Here is a 13,059-nt window from a genome sequence, read left to right as displayed (position 1 = left end):
TAATCTACTGAACTCATTTAGGATGCAGAGTGTCTAAAGTCACATGGCAATTCAGTATTTATTCTGTTGTGACCTTCAGGATTCACAAACACTATGTTACTTCCTTCTTATTAACACTTTAATTTGGCATTTGCCTTGAAAAATGCCAAACTAGATGATGTTAAAATACCACTTCGCATTCCTGTAATAGGTTTTCAAAACACTTTCTCTAATATGGTCTAATTCTTATTTTTACCATGTGCTTGTTAAATAGATAATGAACATTTTATTTTAAGCATGTGTTAAGTCTCTTCTTGTACTTCAGGGTCATGCGTCTGCAGGATGAGCTGGTCACCCTGCGCTTAGAGTGTACAAATCTATACCGGAAAGGCCATTTCACGTCACTTGAATTGGTTCCGCCCTCTACTTTAACCACTACTCATCTGAAAGCAGAACCCCTGAACAAGATGACTCATTCTTCTTCTACCTCCTGGTTTCGAAAACCCATGACCCGGACTGAACTTGTATCTATCTCATCCTCTGAAGATGAAGGCAATCTTCGATTTGTATATGAACTACTCTCTTGGGTAGAAGAGATGCAGGTGGGTGTAGTCCAGAAAGCTGTCTTAAGATGATCAGGTTGCTTTGTGTTCTTGGTAGAGGAAAACCTTAATTGCTGATCCTATCTGCATCTAAGAACCCTTCTTATTAAATGTCACTTTGCCTCTCCACTATTTAGTCCAGGAGGCCAGTGTAGCCCAGGCTGTCCTTGAACTCATGATCTTCCTGCACCAGCCTTCTGAATGCTGGGACTACATATGCTACCATGCCTGATTCCTTTCTCCTTATATTCTAAATGAACAGAGTCAGTGTAGATTATCACAATCCCACACTGTTTAGCATCGACTTAATTATATTCTAGTTTAAAAACTCAAATTTGACATTGTTCTATGCCAGTCTATGTTTGTAAGACCAGGACTCAGGAGATGATAAGTTCTAGGCTAGTCTGGACTGTGTAATAGGACCCCTATCTCAAGAAAAGAAAAGATAAAGCAGGGTGGGGAGTAGGGGACAAAGATATGGGGGCAAGAAATCTTCTATTGGCTAGTTGCTGATTCTGTGAATAAACTAAATATTTTCCAGATGTCCCTCTCCCTTTTTTTTGTCTACCCTATGAAATTTAGAGACTCATAATGATTTGTTATTGTTTTAAGACAGAGACTCACTATGTAGCCCTGGCTGGCCTGAAACTCAGAGATTTTCCTGCCTCTTGTCTACTGAGTGCTGGGATTGAAGGCATGGGCCACCATATCCTATAAAGGGGAATGTTTGAGCATCCAGCCTGTTAAGACCCTTTCTGACTGAAAAACTCAGGCCTGTCCTCTCATATGCCAGCACTGCTGAAGTAATGGAGCTTCCTCTCTTGCTCTTGAGGCTTATAAGAAGCCATGGAATGACAGATTGTTCAGATGCCCAATTCTTATCCCTAGCCATTTTGTTTCTTTAAGTCAAGGTCTTCTGTAGTTCAGACTGGCCTGGGAATCCTGAGCCTTCTGTTTCTATGTTCCAAATGCTGAGATTACAAGGATGTGCCACACCACACCTGGCTGTTACCGTTAGTCATCTCCTTCAGATGTTGACCTTGACAACTTTCTTTTCTTCTATAAGTTCTAACACAGCCGTGCTTTCCTTTTCAGATGAAACTGGAGCGAGCAGAGTGGGGTAATGACCTGCCTAGTGTGGAGCTGCAGTTGGAAACACAGCAGCATATCCATACCAGTGTGGAAGAACTAGGCTCAAGTGTCAAAGAGGCTAGGTTGTATGAGGTATGTAGCATGTGGAATCTACATTATGAGAGGTCTGGGGAGTAGCATGTATTGGGAGGTGTGTCAACGCTGCTGTTTCTCGGAAGGAAGAAGCTTTGAAAAGTATATAATGAATACCACTTTACAACAAATTCCTTTAAAGAACTTTGTGAGAAAAGTATTTTAACTAATAGATATCTTTATTACTAAAAAAACCCCCCAAAAACAAAAACATGATCTTAGGGGCTGAAGAGATGGCTCAGTGGTTAAGACTATATATTGCTTTTATAGATGATCTGAATTCAGTTCCCAGCACCCACATCAAATGGCTTACAACTGCCTGTAACTCCAGCTCTAGGAACCTATACAGGCATCTGTACTCAAATGCGTATACTATACCACCATACATACGCGCACACACACATAATTTTTAAAACTAAAAGAAAAACTGAAAAAATTTAAAAAGTGATATTGAAAGCTGGAGTCAGAATTTAGTAAATAGAAGTATCTAAACTCAGGTCCTTTGTCCCCAAAATTCATATTCATTTCCCTTTGCTGTGAGCCTGCAGTAGAGAGCTGGTCACTCGTTACATCCTCCAGCATGCCATTTTGTCTTCGTTGTTGAGGGCTTTGGTTGGTTTGGTTTCTGGGGTTCAGTGCCTGCTAGGCAGGTGCTGTGTTACTGAGCAGTGCCCGTGCTCTTTCTGTTTTCTCTGCATCCCTCTTTCCACCTCTGTTCAAAGCAGCAAGTTGAGTAGTTTGGCAGTCATCAGGTGTGGGATTGGGGGTGGGGTTCTGAATTGCTGGAAACACAGGAACGTGAAAAGTGTGGGTTTGGTTACCCTTTTGAATTGTTGTCCCCTCAAGCTATGAAGTTTGATCTAGAACCTTGTTGTCCAGCCCCGTGTTTCCCAGAGCAGGGAGCCCCTACCGATGGACATCCTGTTTACATGGCTGAAACCATAGTTCACTCACTGTTTCTCTAATGACTTTTGCTTTCATTCCTTTCTTGTCAGGGAAAGATGTCCCAGAATTTCCATACTAGCTATGTTGAGACTCTTGGGAAGTTGGAGACGCAGTATTGTAAATTGAAGGTGAGTTTTGACTGGTTGGCTTAGATTGTGCCCATGGAGAAATGGCTCCCTCCAAACAACACTTTCCTAATTCAGAAAGCACATGGTTTGGGTCTTAGTTTTCTTCTTATTAGATTATAACTATTATCCATATGGGTTATAACACTTTTTTTTTTGAGGCATTATCTCCCCATGTATCCCATAATACCCTTTAAACTACTCTTACCCCAACTTAGTCCTTGAAACACTAATATCATAGTTAGATGTATTTCACCACAGCAAACTTCTAGATTCTTAAAGGGTTAGAAACCACTGCTCTTGAAAATTATAAGCAAGTAAAACCAATCTTAGCTACCTTCTTCACCAATGGCTATACATATTTTAAGGTGCCATAACTAAAAAGTTTAGACTCATGGAGACCATTCCCTTGTTTACTGCTTTTCATTCCCTTCTATAGAGGTTGTCTGTGGTAGGATGAGCCAAGATCATTCTTTCATCATAAGATTGACAGTGACCATGGAAGTTTTCTATCAAACTGTGTAAAACTTGAGTCCATGGAGAAGAACTCAGATATTAAAAGCAGCCTTAGTGGGCATGTGTGGCTAGTGGTAGACCATTTCTTAGCATGCCTAAGGCCTTAGATTTAAATACTAACACTTTAACGCAAAAGAACCAGGCTTAGTACGTTTCCTGTGCTGTTCCTTCCTGATGCTGCTGTGTTGTCTTCTCCGGCTGCACAGGCTAGCAGTCTAATCTTTTAACTCATTCTTTGTCCAGGAGACTTCTAGCTTCCGAATGAGGCACCTTCAGAGCCTGCACAAATTTGTCTCCAGAGCCACAGCTGAACTGATCTGGCTGAATGGGAAGGAGGAAGAGGAACTAGCATGTGATTGGAGTGACAGTAATCCCAATATCTCAGCCAAGCAAACCTACTTCTCTGTAAGTCTCCCACAGCAGCGTTTAATAGCAGTAGCAGGAGACAGAGAAGTAGCCTGCAAAGGCTCTGCTTCTAGAGCTCCTGTTCTCAACCTGTGTATTGAGACCCCTTTGACAAACCTCTATCTCCAAAAATATTTACATTCTGATTTATAACAGTAGCAAAATTACAGTTATGGAGTAGCAACACAAATAATGTTATGGCTGGGGTCACCACAGCATGAGGAACTGTGTTAAAGGGTTACGGCGTTTGGAAGGGTGATAACCACTGTTGTAGACTTACATGATGATAGGTAGAAGCAGGGACTCTGCTCGTTGCATCTGTCTGTGAGAAATGTGTGTGGAGGGACGAGAGCCCTTGAGTAGGTTTATTTAGGAAGCTGTGTTATGAGTAGACAGAGCTGCAGTCTGCAAGTCATTTCAGAAATTAATGCGGCTCTGTTGTTAAGGTTACAGGGTGTGACAATTTGTCTACTCACTAGGTCTGTGACCTTGGGCAAGGCACTTAGTCTCTCCCAGCCCTTGTAAAAATGGGATAAGAACTATTTGAAAGGGCTGTATAAAAAGTCGAGTAAGACTTAATAAGCTAATCTAAGCAAAGTGTCTTATTATACAAGAGTTAATATTTAAATAAGTTGTACTTTTAGAGTTCTATAATAGTTTGAATTTTTATTAACGTTTTGGTCTTTATCTCTTAACATGTAAAATGGTCAGGAATATTCATCATTAATGGGGCAATGCCTTCTACTCTCTCCTCCCTCCTTCTCTCCACCCTCTCTTCTCTGTCTCTGTCTCTCTCTTTCCCTACTCCTTTTTAAACTTTAAAAAAAAAATACTTATATATATGGGTATTTTGCTTGCATATTGTCTGTGTACCACATATGTGAGTTACAGACAGTTGTGAGCTGCCATGTGGGTGTTGGGAATTGAACCTGGGTTCTCTGGAAGAGCAGCCAGTGCTTTTAACCACCAAGCCATCTCTCCTGCTTTGCCTTCTATTCTTTATAATGAAGAAGTAGACAAGTAAGTGGGAGTATTTTTTGCTACTTTCAGTATTTCCATACACAGGGTTTTAAAAGCATTTTTATAATCCTTTATGCAAACAGGCCACTCTTCTACTAGCACCCACTTCGGTTGGTTTAATTCCATTAATCTACAGTTAGTAAAAAATGTAAGTATTGCCTGATTAGAGAAGGACATAGGAAGGAACCCTCTGAAGAGAAGAGGAAAGACTAGATGGATGTTCTGATGCTGTAAATAGTGTGTGGAAATTATGAGGCCGCTAGACATACACAGAACGTGCTCTGAAGCATAAAGGAGAAAACATTAAATCTGGTAGTAAGAGTTCATAGAAAAGCCAGCATTTAAATTGTGTCTTGTATTAATAGAATTTATGTCAGAGGAGGACATTTTGAGCTGAGAAAATCGTGAAGCAAAGCCTGCCCGTCTGTGGTCTGTCTCCAGTGTGGGGCACTTGTGTGGCGCTGCCTCACTCATCTTCCTAACCGTGCTCGCTCTCCTCTGTGCCTCCCGAGTTCTCCCAGTCTACTCAGGGCTAGCTCAGGTCCTAGTGTGTTTTGTGAATCCCTTCCCCTTAATTCCATCAGTTTTGCCCTTTTCTGAGATCCCTGGGCATTTGCAGTTTATACATCATATTTTGGTATCAATCCTTTTATAGGCTCCTTAAAGTTATGTAGGAAGCACTGTTTTCTATATTGCTTTTTCTTCCACTATAGCATTTATTCTAGAAAATTAAATTCAATTTGCAGGAGTTGACAATGGAGCTGGAAGGGAAACAAGATGTATTTCGTTCTCTACAAGATACAGCGGAGCTGCTGTCACTTGAGAACCACCCAGCTAAGCAAACAGTGGAGGTATGTGATTGTAAAAGGTGTGAAGTTCAAAGGTATTGTGATAAAAATTCTGAGATCAGGAGCTTTCTAAGGCCTGGAGGAAATTCCACATCATTTGTTTTATATTGGCTTCTCTTCTTTATTTTACTGACTTTTGACTTATTTGGGAAAGAGCTTGTGTCTTTTTTTTTTTTTTTTTAAACAACTCTTCATCATTTAAAAATAACTGATTCACCTTCCTTTTTTGAAAAGATTTTTATTTATTTTTATTTTATGTGTATGAGTTTTGTCTCCATGTATGTTTGTGTACCACATGCATGCCTTGTATCTGTGGGTGCCTGAAAATGGTGTTGGATCCCCTGAGAGCTGGGATCCACCATGCGCATGCTGGAAACCAAACCCAGGTCCTCTGCAAGAGCATTAATGCACTTAACCACTGAGCCACCTCTAGTCCCACATCCTAGGTAGTTGGTATAGTGCTATTATCCGGAGAAGAGAAACAGTAGAAGAACCAGGAAGGATTGATTTATTGATGCTATGTTTTTTCTGGCTTGGTCATTGAATTATACTTGAGTATAGAAGAGGCTAGAGGCTTTTTTGGGGAACCCCTTTTTAACAAATCTGTGTTGGATGAAAGGCAAGCTTCTTTCTCCTGAGAAGCATTGCCCAGTTTTCAGTTAGCGGTGCCTCTCCAGTTTCTCCTCTTTCAATAGCAGAATTGTACTTGGAAAGAGCCTCACACATATACTTCGAGCCTGGTAGACTCATGCACATGTGCTTGGCTGTTACAGGCATATAGTGCTGCTGTCCAGTCCCAGCTGCAGTGGATGAAGCAGCTGTGCTTATGTGTTGAACAACATGTAAAAGAGAATGCAGCTTACTTTCAGGTATGGTCTTGGTGGTGGTGGTGGTGGTGATGGTGGTGGTGGTAGACCCATTTATGTCAAACATTAGGTTAAAAATATATCCATATGGTAGAACTGGATGCTACACACTGTAATTCTAGCACCCAGGAGATAGAGTTAGGAAGATCAGAAGTTTAAGGTGAGCCTTGGGGTATATGAGACCCTGCCTCAACAAACAAACAAACAAACAAACAAACAAGGTAACATTCATATCACTTATCTTTTACAGTACATTGGACTCTAAAATCTTAGTTGTTTCAACTCTTTGTACTGGGCCCTACTGAGTGGGTTTTCTCTTCTATGCGCTCTTCATCTTGCTGTCATAGACCTGGCTGCAGGTTGCTCTAGTTAGGAAGGGGGCTGTTTAATCCCAAATGGTACCCAGCTTCAAGAGGAGGAGGCATGGACTACCCCTTAAAGAGAAGATCTGTAAAATATTAAGATTTTCCCTGCCCCCAACCTATCACATCAAAGAGTATATATTTTGCTTCAGGTGAGGATGAAGGAGGAAATAAATTATTTTCTCTTTAAGTTTTTCTCTTCGGTCATATAATTATATTAATGAAATAAATGCTAGTTTATTTAGCTTTTAGGTTATTTCATGAAGTAGGCCTCAAGCCAAGTGCTGCCACTAGACAGAAATCAAGAAGGGAGAGACAGGCTAGCATTCATAAAGGAACAGGTGAATTATACTTGAAAGCATCACTTCAGTTTTACTGAGGTGGCTTTTTAAAGCCTCTTGTTTGTACTTCTGGGTCCAGGAGAGTACAATCAGCTTTGCTCTGCTTGGCACATAAGATTCCTTCTTTGTGAGCCTCCTCCTGTGCTGAGGCACTGAGCACTAGCTACCCTTTCCTTGTGTTCCCATAGTTCTTCAGTGATGCCCGAGACCTGGAGTCATTTCTGAGAAACCTCCAAGACTCCATCAAACGAAAATATACCTGCGACCGCAGCACCAGTCTGTCCCGCCTTGAGGATCTGCTTCAGGACTCCATGGTGGGTGTCGTCGTGGTGGGGACTTTTTCCTCTGAGAAACAGAGTAGACTGTGTCAACTGCTGCTGGAATTCATATCCTTGAAAGCTCTCGGGCAGCGGGCCTTTCTTACAATGAAGTGTGGCTCACACTCAGTTGTCTAGTGAGTTTGTCATCTCTTTGCTTTCCTTCTCTGAAGAAGTTGCTAATGGGATTTCTTTGGATTTGTTCTGAGGTAAAGTCCTTGTACCTGTTCCCTGAGCCGCTGACTGCCCTGTGCATCATCTCTAGTTTATTGCAGTCAGTGGGACCAAGGCCTGAGCTGAAGGGGAGTGAGTGACATCAGATTTGTTCTTTCTCTTTTGAGACACAGAAAGAGAAATCTGAGCCAGATTTTCCCTCCTTGACTGTTTTCCTTAGGTAATGAGACATTAGAAAGTTGATTTTTTAGTTACTAAGGCCAACATTAACATCTCACTTATAGGTAATACACTATTTGCCCTGTTTTTAATGTAATATTACACATTATACAGAATTGGCAAGACAGGGCCCAGCTGCATCTCAGGGTGTACGCATCTGGGGTATTATGTGTGCCTCTCAGGAGATGAGTCTAAATATGATCACAAGAATAACCCAAAGCATTTTTGTTTTGCTTCCCTTTAGTTTTATTTATTAGTTTGTTTATTTTGTGGGTGAAACTAGGCCATTTTTGTGGAATTGAGGTTCATACTTGTGTCTTGTGCATGACATGCAAGCACTGTACCACTGTTAGCATTGGCCTAATTTTCTTTTCATTTTTTTTCTTCTTTTTCCTTCTTTTTAAATAACAATTTCAGATATAGTGAACCCACAAGTAGCTTTACATTCAGTTTACATGGAGTGTTAACTTGGAATGAAGGATAAAAGCTGACTTTACAGTTACTGTCTTTAAAATGTCTCTCTTGGAGGTACTGCAAGTGTGAAGGAGGAATGTCATCCTTGGCTCTGATCTCCTCCCTCCCACAGAGTACCTTCCGGTCATAGGGTAACTCCTCTGGAATTGTCATATCTTCTCTTCTCAAGGAGGGTGGTCGCTGTTCTGTTACCTCTTCTCCAGGTCAGGGGCATCGGGTTGGCGGCATCATCGGGACATGAAGTCACACCTGGGTCTGCTCCTCAGCTTGTTCACAGGTTCCAGAGCACCTGGCCTGGCCTCTGGTTCTTTTCAGAGCTTTTACCACGATGAGCACTTGGTCTCTGGAGCTAGAGATATTTGGCTTGTGGGTTAGACATCTTTATTGCAAGGAAACTGGAATGGGTAGACCAGCTCTCAGCTACAGAAGTGTGGCTGTCTCCCTGATTCATTCCATCCCTCTTTCTTAACTAATGAGTTAAAGTTGTATTTCTTCCAATCATGCTCCCGGGGACAGGCACAGGTAGTTTGTTTAAGAATTTCTTTTCCTTTACCTGCATATTCTTAATCCTTTAATGGTATTTCTTAACATTATTAACTTTTTACTCTTATTGAACCCTGTCCATCCTAAGAAAGTTCTCTTTCTGGGGACTTTCATGCCTCACCATTGGTTGGAACATTCTGGCCAGTACATAACAAGTTACCATTTACTCTCCAATGGAATCGGTAGTATACTGCTACCAATTTCGTTGACAAGTTCATTAAGTTTTAAGGAAATTGGGTTTATAGAGATTTTAGAATTTTGACTTTGCATGATACTTCATTCAACCCAATCAAAAATATATGAACACAGCACGGCAAGGTTAATCCTAAGTCATTTGTCATGACATTTTCACCAACAGCATTTGTTCTGAGCTGTACTTGAGGAATTCCTTAATTAGTTACCCAGCTGTATTTGGCAGCTAGAAATATGTTTTATTTATTTCTTGCATGTGGCTTTATTGGTCATTGTTTAGAGTACAAGGAGAAGGACTGCAAAGTTAGAGTACAAAAGCCTTGGAACCAAGACAGACGGTCTCCCCTTTTTTCTTTATCTTTGTTTATATCGTTACATAAGGTAGCTCCACTGAGTATCCCTACTGAAAAATAATATTCTCTTAGGGGGTGGAGCACTGCATTTTCGTTATTGGCTTAGTGACTCAGAATACCATCATTAATGTCATTTTGGTTTTCTTATTTTATAGGATGAAAAGGAGCAGCTTATACAGTCCAAGAGTTCCGTTGCCAGTCTTGTTGGGAGATCAAAAACCATTGTTCAGCTAAAGCCACGCAATCCAGACCATGTGCTGAAGAGCACTTTATCTGTGAAGGCCATCTGTGACTACCGGCAGATTGAGGTGAGCGTGCAGCAGGTGTGTGGACTCTAGAGGGAAGGAGATGAGAAGGGGGGAAGAGGAGGAAGAGGAGGAGGAGGAGGAGGAAGAAGAAGAAGAAAAGGAGGAGGAGGAGGAAGTAGTCCTATTTAAGAGTGTTTGAAAATAGGAAATTAAGTATAAAAATATCTCTTATCATTAAAAAAACATGATTAAAAAAAACAAAATCCTTCTTACCTTAGTGACTGGCATTGTCATTCATTCATTGCCTAAATGTTGATGGAGTAGGACTTTGTTATACTTTGGAGATACACATAGCATGGCACTGAGTAAAACTTTATTGTACAAGAGTCGGAGTGAAATGAGTGTGTTGCTATACACTTATAATCCCAGCACTAGGGAGGCCGAGGCAGAGGATCACTCCAAATTCAGGCCTGCCAGACTACAAAGTGTAAAACTCAAAGAATGAATTAGGAGTTGTGTCTAGGTTTCTGTTCCTAAAACAGATCACATTTATTATTTGTCTCTTAAGGTAAAGAACTGATGATTCAAAATGATGAAGCATTTTCAGGAGCCTGGTAGGAAGAGCATGGGGGCAACCCTACTCTATGGTGCTGTCACAGAGACTGCTCTTGACGGCTTAGGGTCCCCTTGGAACTCCCATGTTAGTCACTCCACATGCAGCAGGGGCTTGATCGATGCCCCTTTCCTTGACTTATTTGATGGGACATGGATTTACAAGTTTCAGGGGCCCTCACTCAGTGGTAGTGTGCCAGTCCTCCCTCCTACTCCCTTTTCTTTTTCTTTTTCTTTTTTCTTTAAGAAAGAATAAAACAGATTTATTGAGCATACTTGCAAGGGACAGTTAACAAAATAGTGCCTTGATAACAAACACATTTATGTTTTGCATATGTAAGCATGTATGGTGTGTTTGTATGAATGTATATGTGTTTAAGAGGGATATGTGTACACAAGGGTGCTTGTACATGCACAGGACAGAGGTTCTTGTATCACGTTACGCTTCATTTACTGAGGTTGGGGTTCTTGGTAGTTGGAGCTTGCTGAGTGAGCTAGTCTAGCTAGCCAGCTTGCTCTGGGATCTCTTCCTCTGCTTCCTCAACACTGGGATAACAGGTGGTCTGTCTTCTCCACCTGGCTCTCATGTGACACTAAGAATCTGAACTCTGGTTCTCATACTTGCACAGCAAACTCTTCAAGCACTGAGCCTAAGGAAAGTGTTTATTTATTTTATTTATTTTGTGCTTAGATCATGAATGCCCTGGTGCACATGTGCTCCTGTGTGAGTGTAAGTCAGAAGGGAACCTTTAGGAGTTGAATTTACTTTCCACCATGTGGGTTTCAGGAATCGATTTTCAGATTATAAGGCCTGCCTGGCAGCCAAGGACCTTTACCCATTGATTGTCTTAGTTTGGGTTTTGCTGGCTGTGAACAGACACCATGACCAAGGCAACTCTTGGGGCTGCTTATAGGCTCAGAGGTTCAGTCCACTATCATCAAGGCAGGAGCATGGCAGAGTCCAGGCAGGCATGGTGCAGTAAGAGCTGAGAGTTCTTCATGTTCATCTGAAGGCTGCTAGGAGAAGACTGGCTTCCAGGCAGCTAGGGTGAAGGTCGTAAAGCCCACACCTATAGTGACACTTTTGTTCCAACAAGGCCACACCTACTCCAACAAGAGTACACCTCCTAATAGTGCCAATTCCTGGGCTACACATATACAAGCCATCACACTGAAAATGGACTTTTTTCTTAGCTATGCCATGTAGTCTTAGGATCAGACATCAGTAGTGGTTGTTGATTTCTCTGTAGCAATATTTTGTGACTTTGTCTTTTTAGATAACTATTTGCAAAAATGATGAATGTGTGCTGGAAGATAATTCTCAGAGGACCAAATGGAAGGTGATCAGCCCTACAGGGAATGAGGCAATGGTGCCATCAGTCTGCTTCCTCATTCCCCCACCGAACAAGGAGGCCATTGAAATGGCCAGCAGGTAACTGTGGCACTGTGCTATTTGGTACAGACCTCCCATTAGGTGTCCACTGCCAGCAAGGTAGATCTTTAATAAATCTGTTCTTGAGGTGAAATAATCCAATGTAAAAGTATTTGTTTTATTCTCCTGTAGTAACTGTTGTCTCTAAGGCTTTGTCTGCTAACCTAGACCTAGTCCTGGAAGCTTCTTGCCTCCATACAATCTAATCTAGACCTAGAATGTTTTCAGCCTTTGAGACTTACTGCTGAATAAGCTCACACTTTCTAGTTCTTTCTGAGTTCTAGCTGGCTGATTCAATTCAACTGTTCTGGCTCAAACTTCTCTCCAAGCTGACTAATTTAATCTGGTTTCTTTCAGTTTTCCTGAATTTCTCTGCTTGGTAATTTGTTCTGGCTTTTTCTCATTCTCTGGCTTATTCTGTCTTCACCTATGTCTAGCTGTCTCTGTAAAATTTTTCCAGTAAAACTATCCTCTTTTTATTTCTCTTCACTGCCCTCGCAATAGTTCAGAGTTAGTAGCTTGGGTTCATTAAGTAGCTCAGGGTTAATAGCAGGGTTAGTAGTTACTGCTCTTTTAAGTAGCTTGGGCATAGCCTATTCTGTCACATCTTTCTCTGATTTGTCACTTTGTTTGCCACTCAATTAGACATCACCTTCAAATAGAAGTACTTCCTTCTACAATCTAACTTTGCCTTCATTGTTTGGGATTAAAGGTATGTACCTAGGGTATGTCTGTATTCCAGCCAGAGGTAGTAAAGTATGTGCCACAACTATTGACAGATTTTTTTTTTTTCAGTCAATAACACAATCTCAAGGTTCACAATGTGATCAAAAATCCCAGAACAATTCAGTAAATTCTAGATTCATTCTTGGCACCTAGTAGGTTCTCAATAAATGGTTGCTGAATTAGAAGAGTGAAGGAATAGGTGAGCAGACAGTGTGTTAGTAATTGTTTCCTTAGAGTAACAGTAGTAAGTTTCCATTTGTGTTTGCTTATTTTTCTATCTGCATATTAAAGACATATTTCCAAGTTTCCCTTCCTTCCTTCCTTCCTTCCTTCCTTCCTTCCTTCCTTCCTTCCTTCCTTCCTTCAAAAGGCTCTTCAATATTGCCAACTGCCACAGATAACTTGCACTTTTTTCTTCTCTTGGAAGCCTTTCTTGGCCCATTTTGCTGCACTCTCCCCGTGTGGATCTGTTCTGCAGGCCTGATTCTAGCTTGATTCTAGCATTTATTTCACCTTCATCTTAGGGTTCTCTGTAA

The 13,059-nt window shown here is 41.2% G+C and overlaps 1 protein-coding gene across 9 annotated transcripts in view; it reads left to right on the top strand.

Annotated features, from left to right (window-relative positions):
* The window catches only part of LOC110323540 (microtubule actin crosslinking factor 1), a 339,871-nt gene that overhangs the window by 179,481 nt on the left and 147,331 nt on the right, over positions 1-13,059 (top strand). For 8 of the 9 annotated variants that reach the window (XM_029539978.1, XM_029539979.1, XM_029539977.1 and 5 more), the window contains 9 exons: positions 305-581; positions 1,677-1,805; positions 2,801-2,878; positions 3,635-3,796; positions 5,563-5,667; positions 6,438-6,533; positions 7,422-7,547; positions 9,661-9,813; positions 11,643-11,797. In XM_029539978.1, coding sequence (XP_029395838.1) covers positions 305-581; positions 1,677-1,805; positions 2,801-2,878; positions 3,635-3,796; positions 5,563-5,667; positions 6,438-6,533; positions 7,422-7,547; positions 9,661-9,813; positions 11,643-11,797 — 1,281 coding nt within the window. Of the gene's footprint in view, positions 1-304; positions 582-1,676; positions 1,806-2,800; positions 2,879-3,634; positions 3,797-5,562; positions 5,668-6,437; positions 6,534-7,421; positions 7,548-8,933; positions 8,940-9,660; positions 9,814-11,642; positions 11,798-13,059 lie in introns of all 9 variants that reach the window. The other variant, XM_029539974.1, reaches the window with a different exon arrangement.

Source organism: Mus pahari, chromosome 6, assembly GCF_900095145.1.
Source record: "Mus pahari chromosome 6, PAHARI_EIJ_v1.1, whole genome shotgun sequence".
NCBI classification, from domain to species: Eukaryota; Metazoa; Chordata; class Mammalia; order Rodentia; family Muridae; genus Mus; species Mus pahari.
This window is presented reverse-complemented; position numbering and strand designations above follow the sequence as displayed.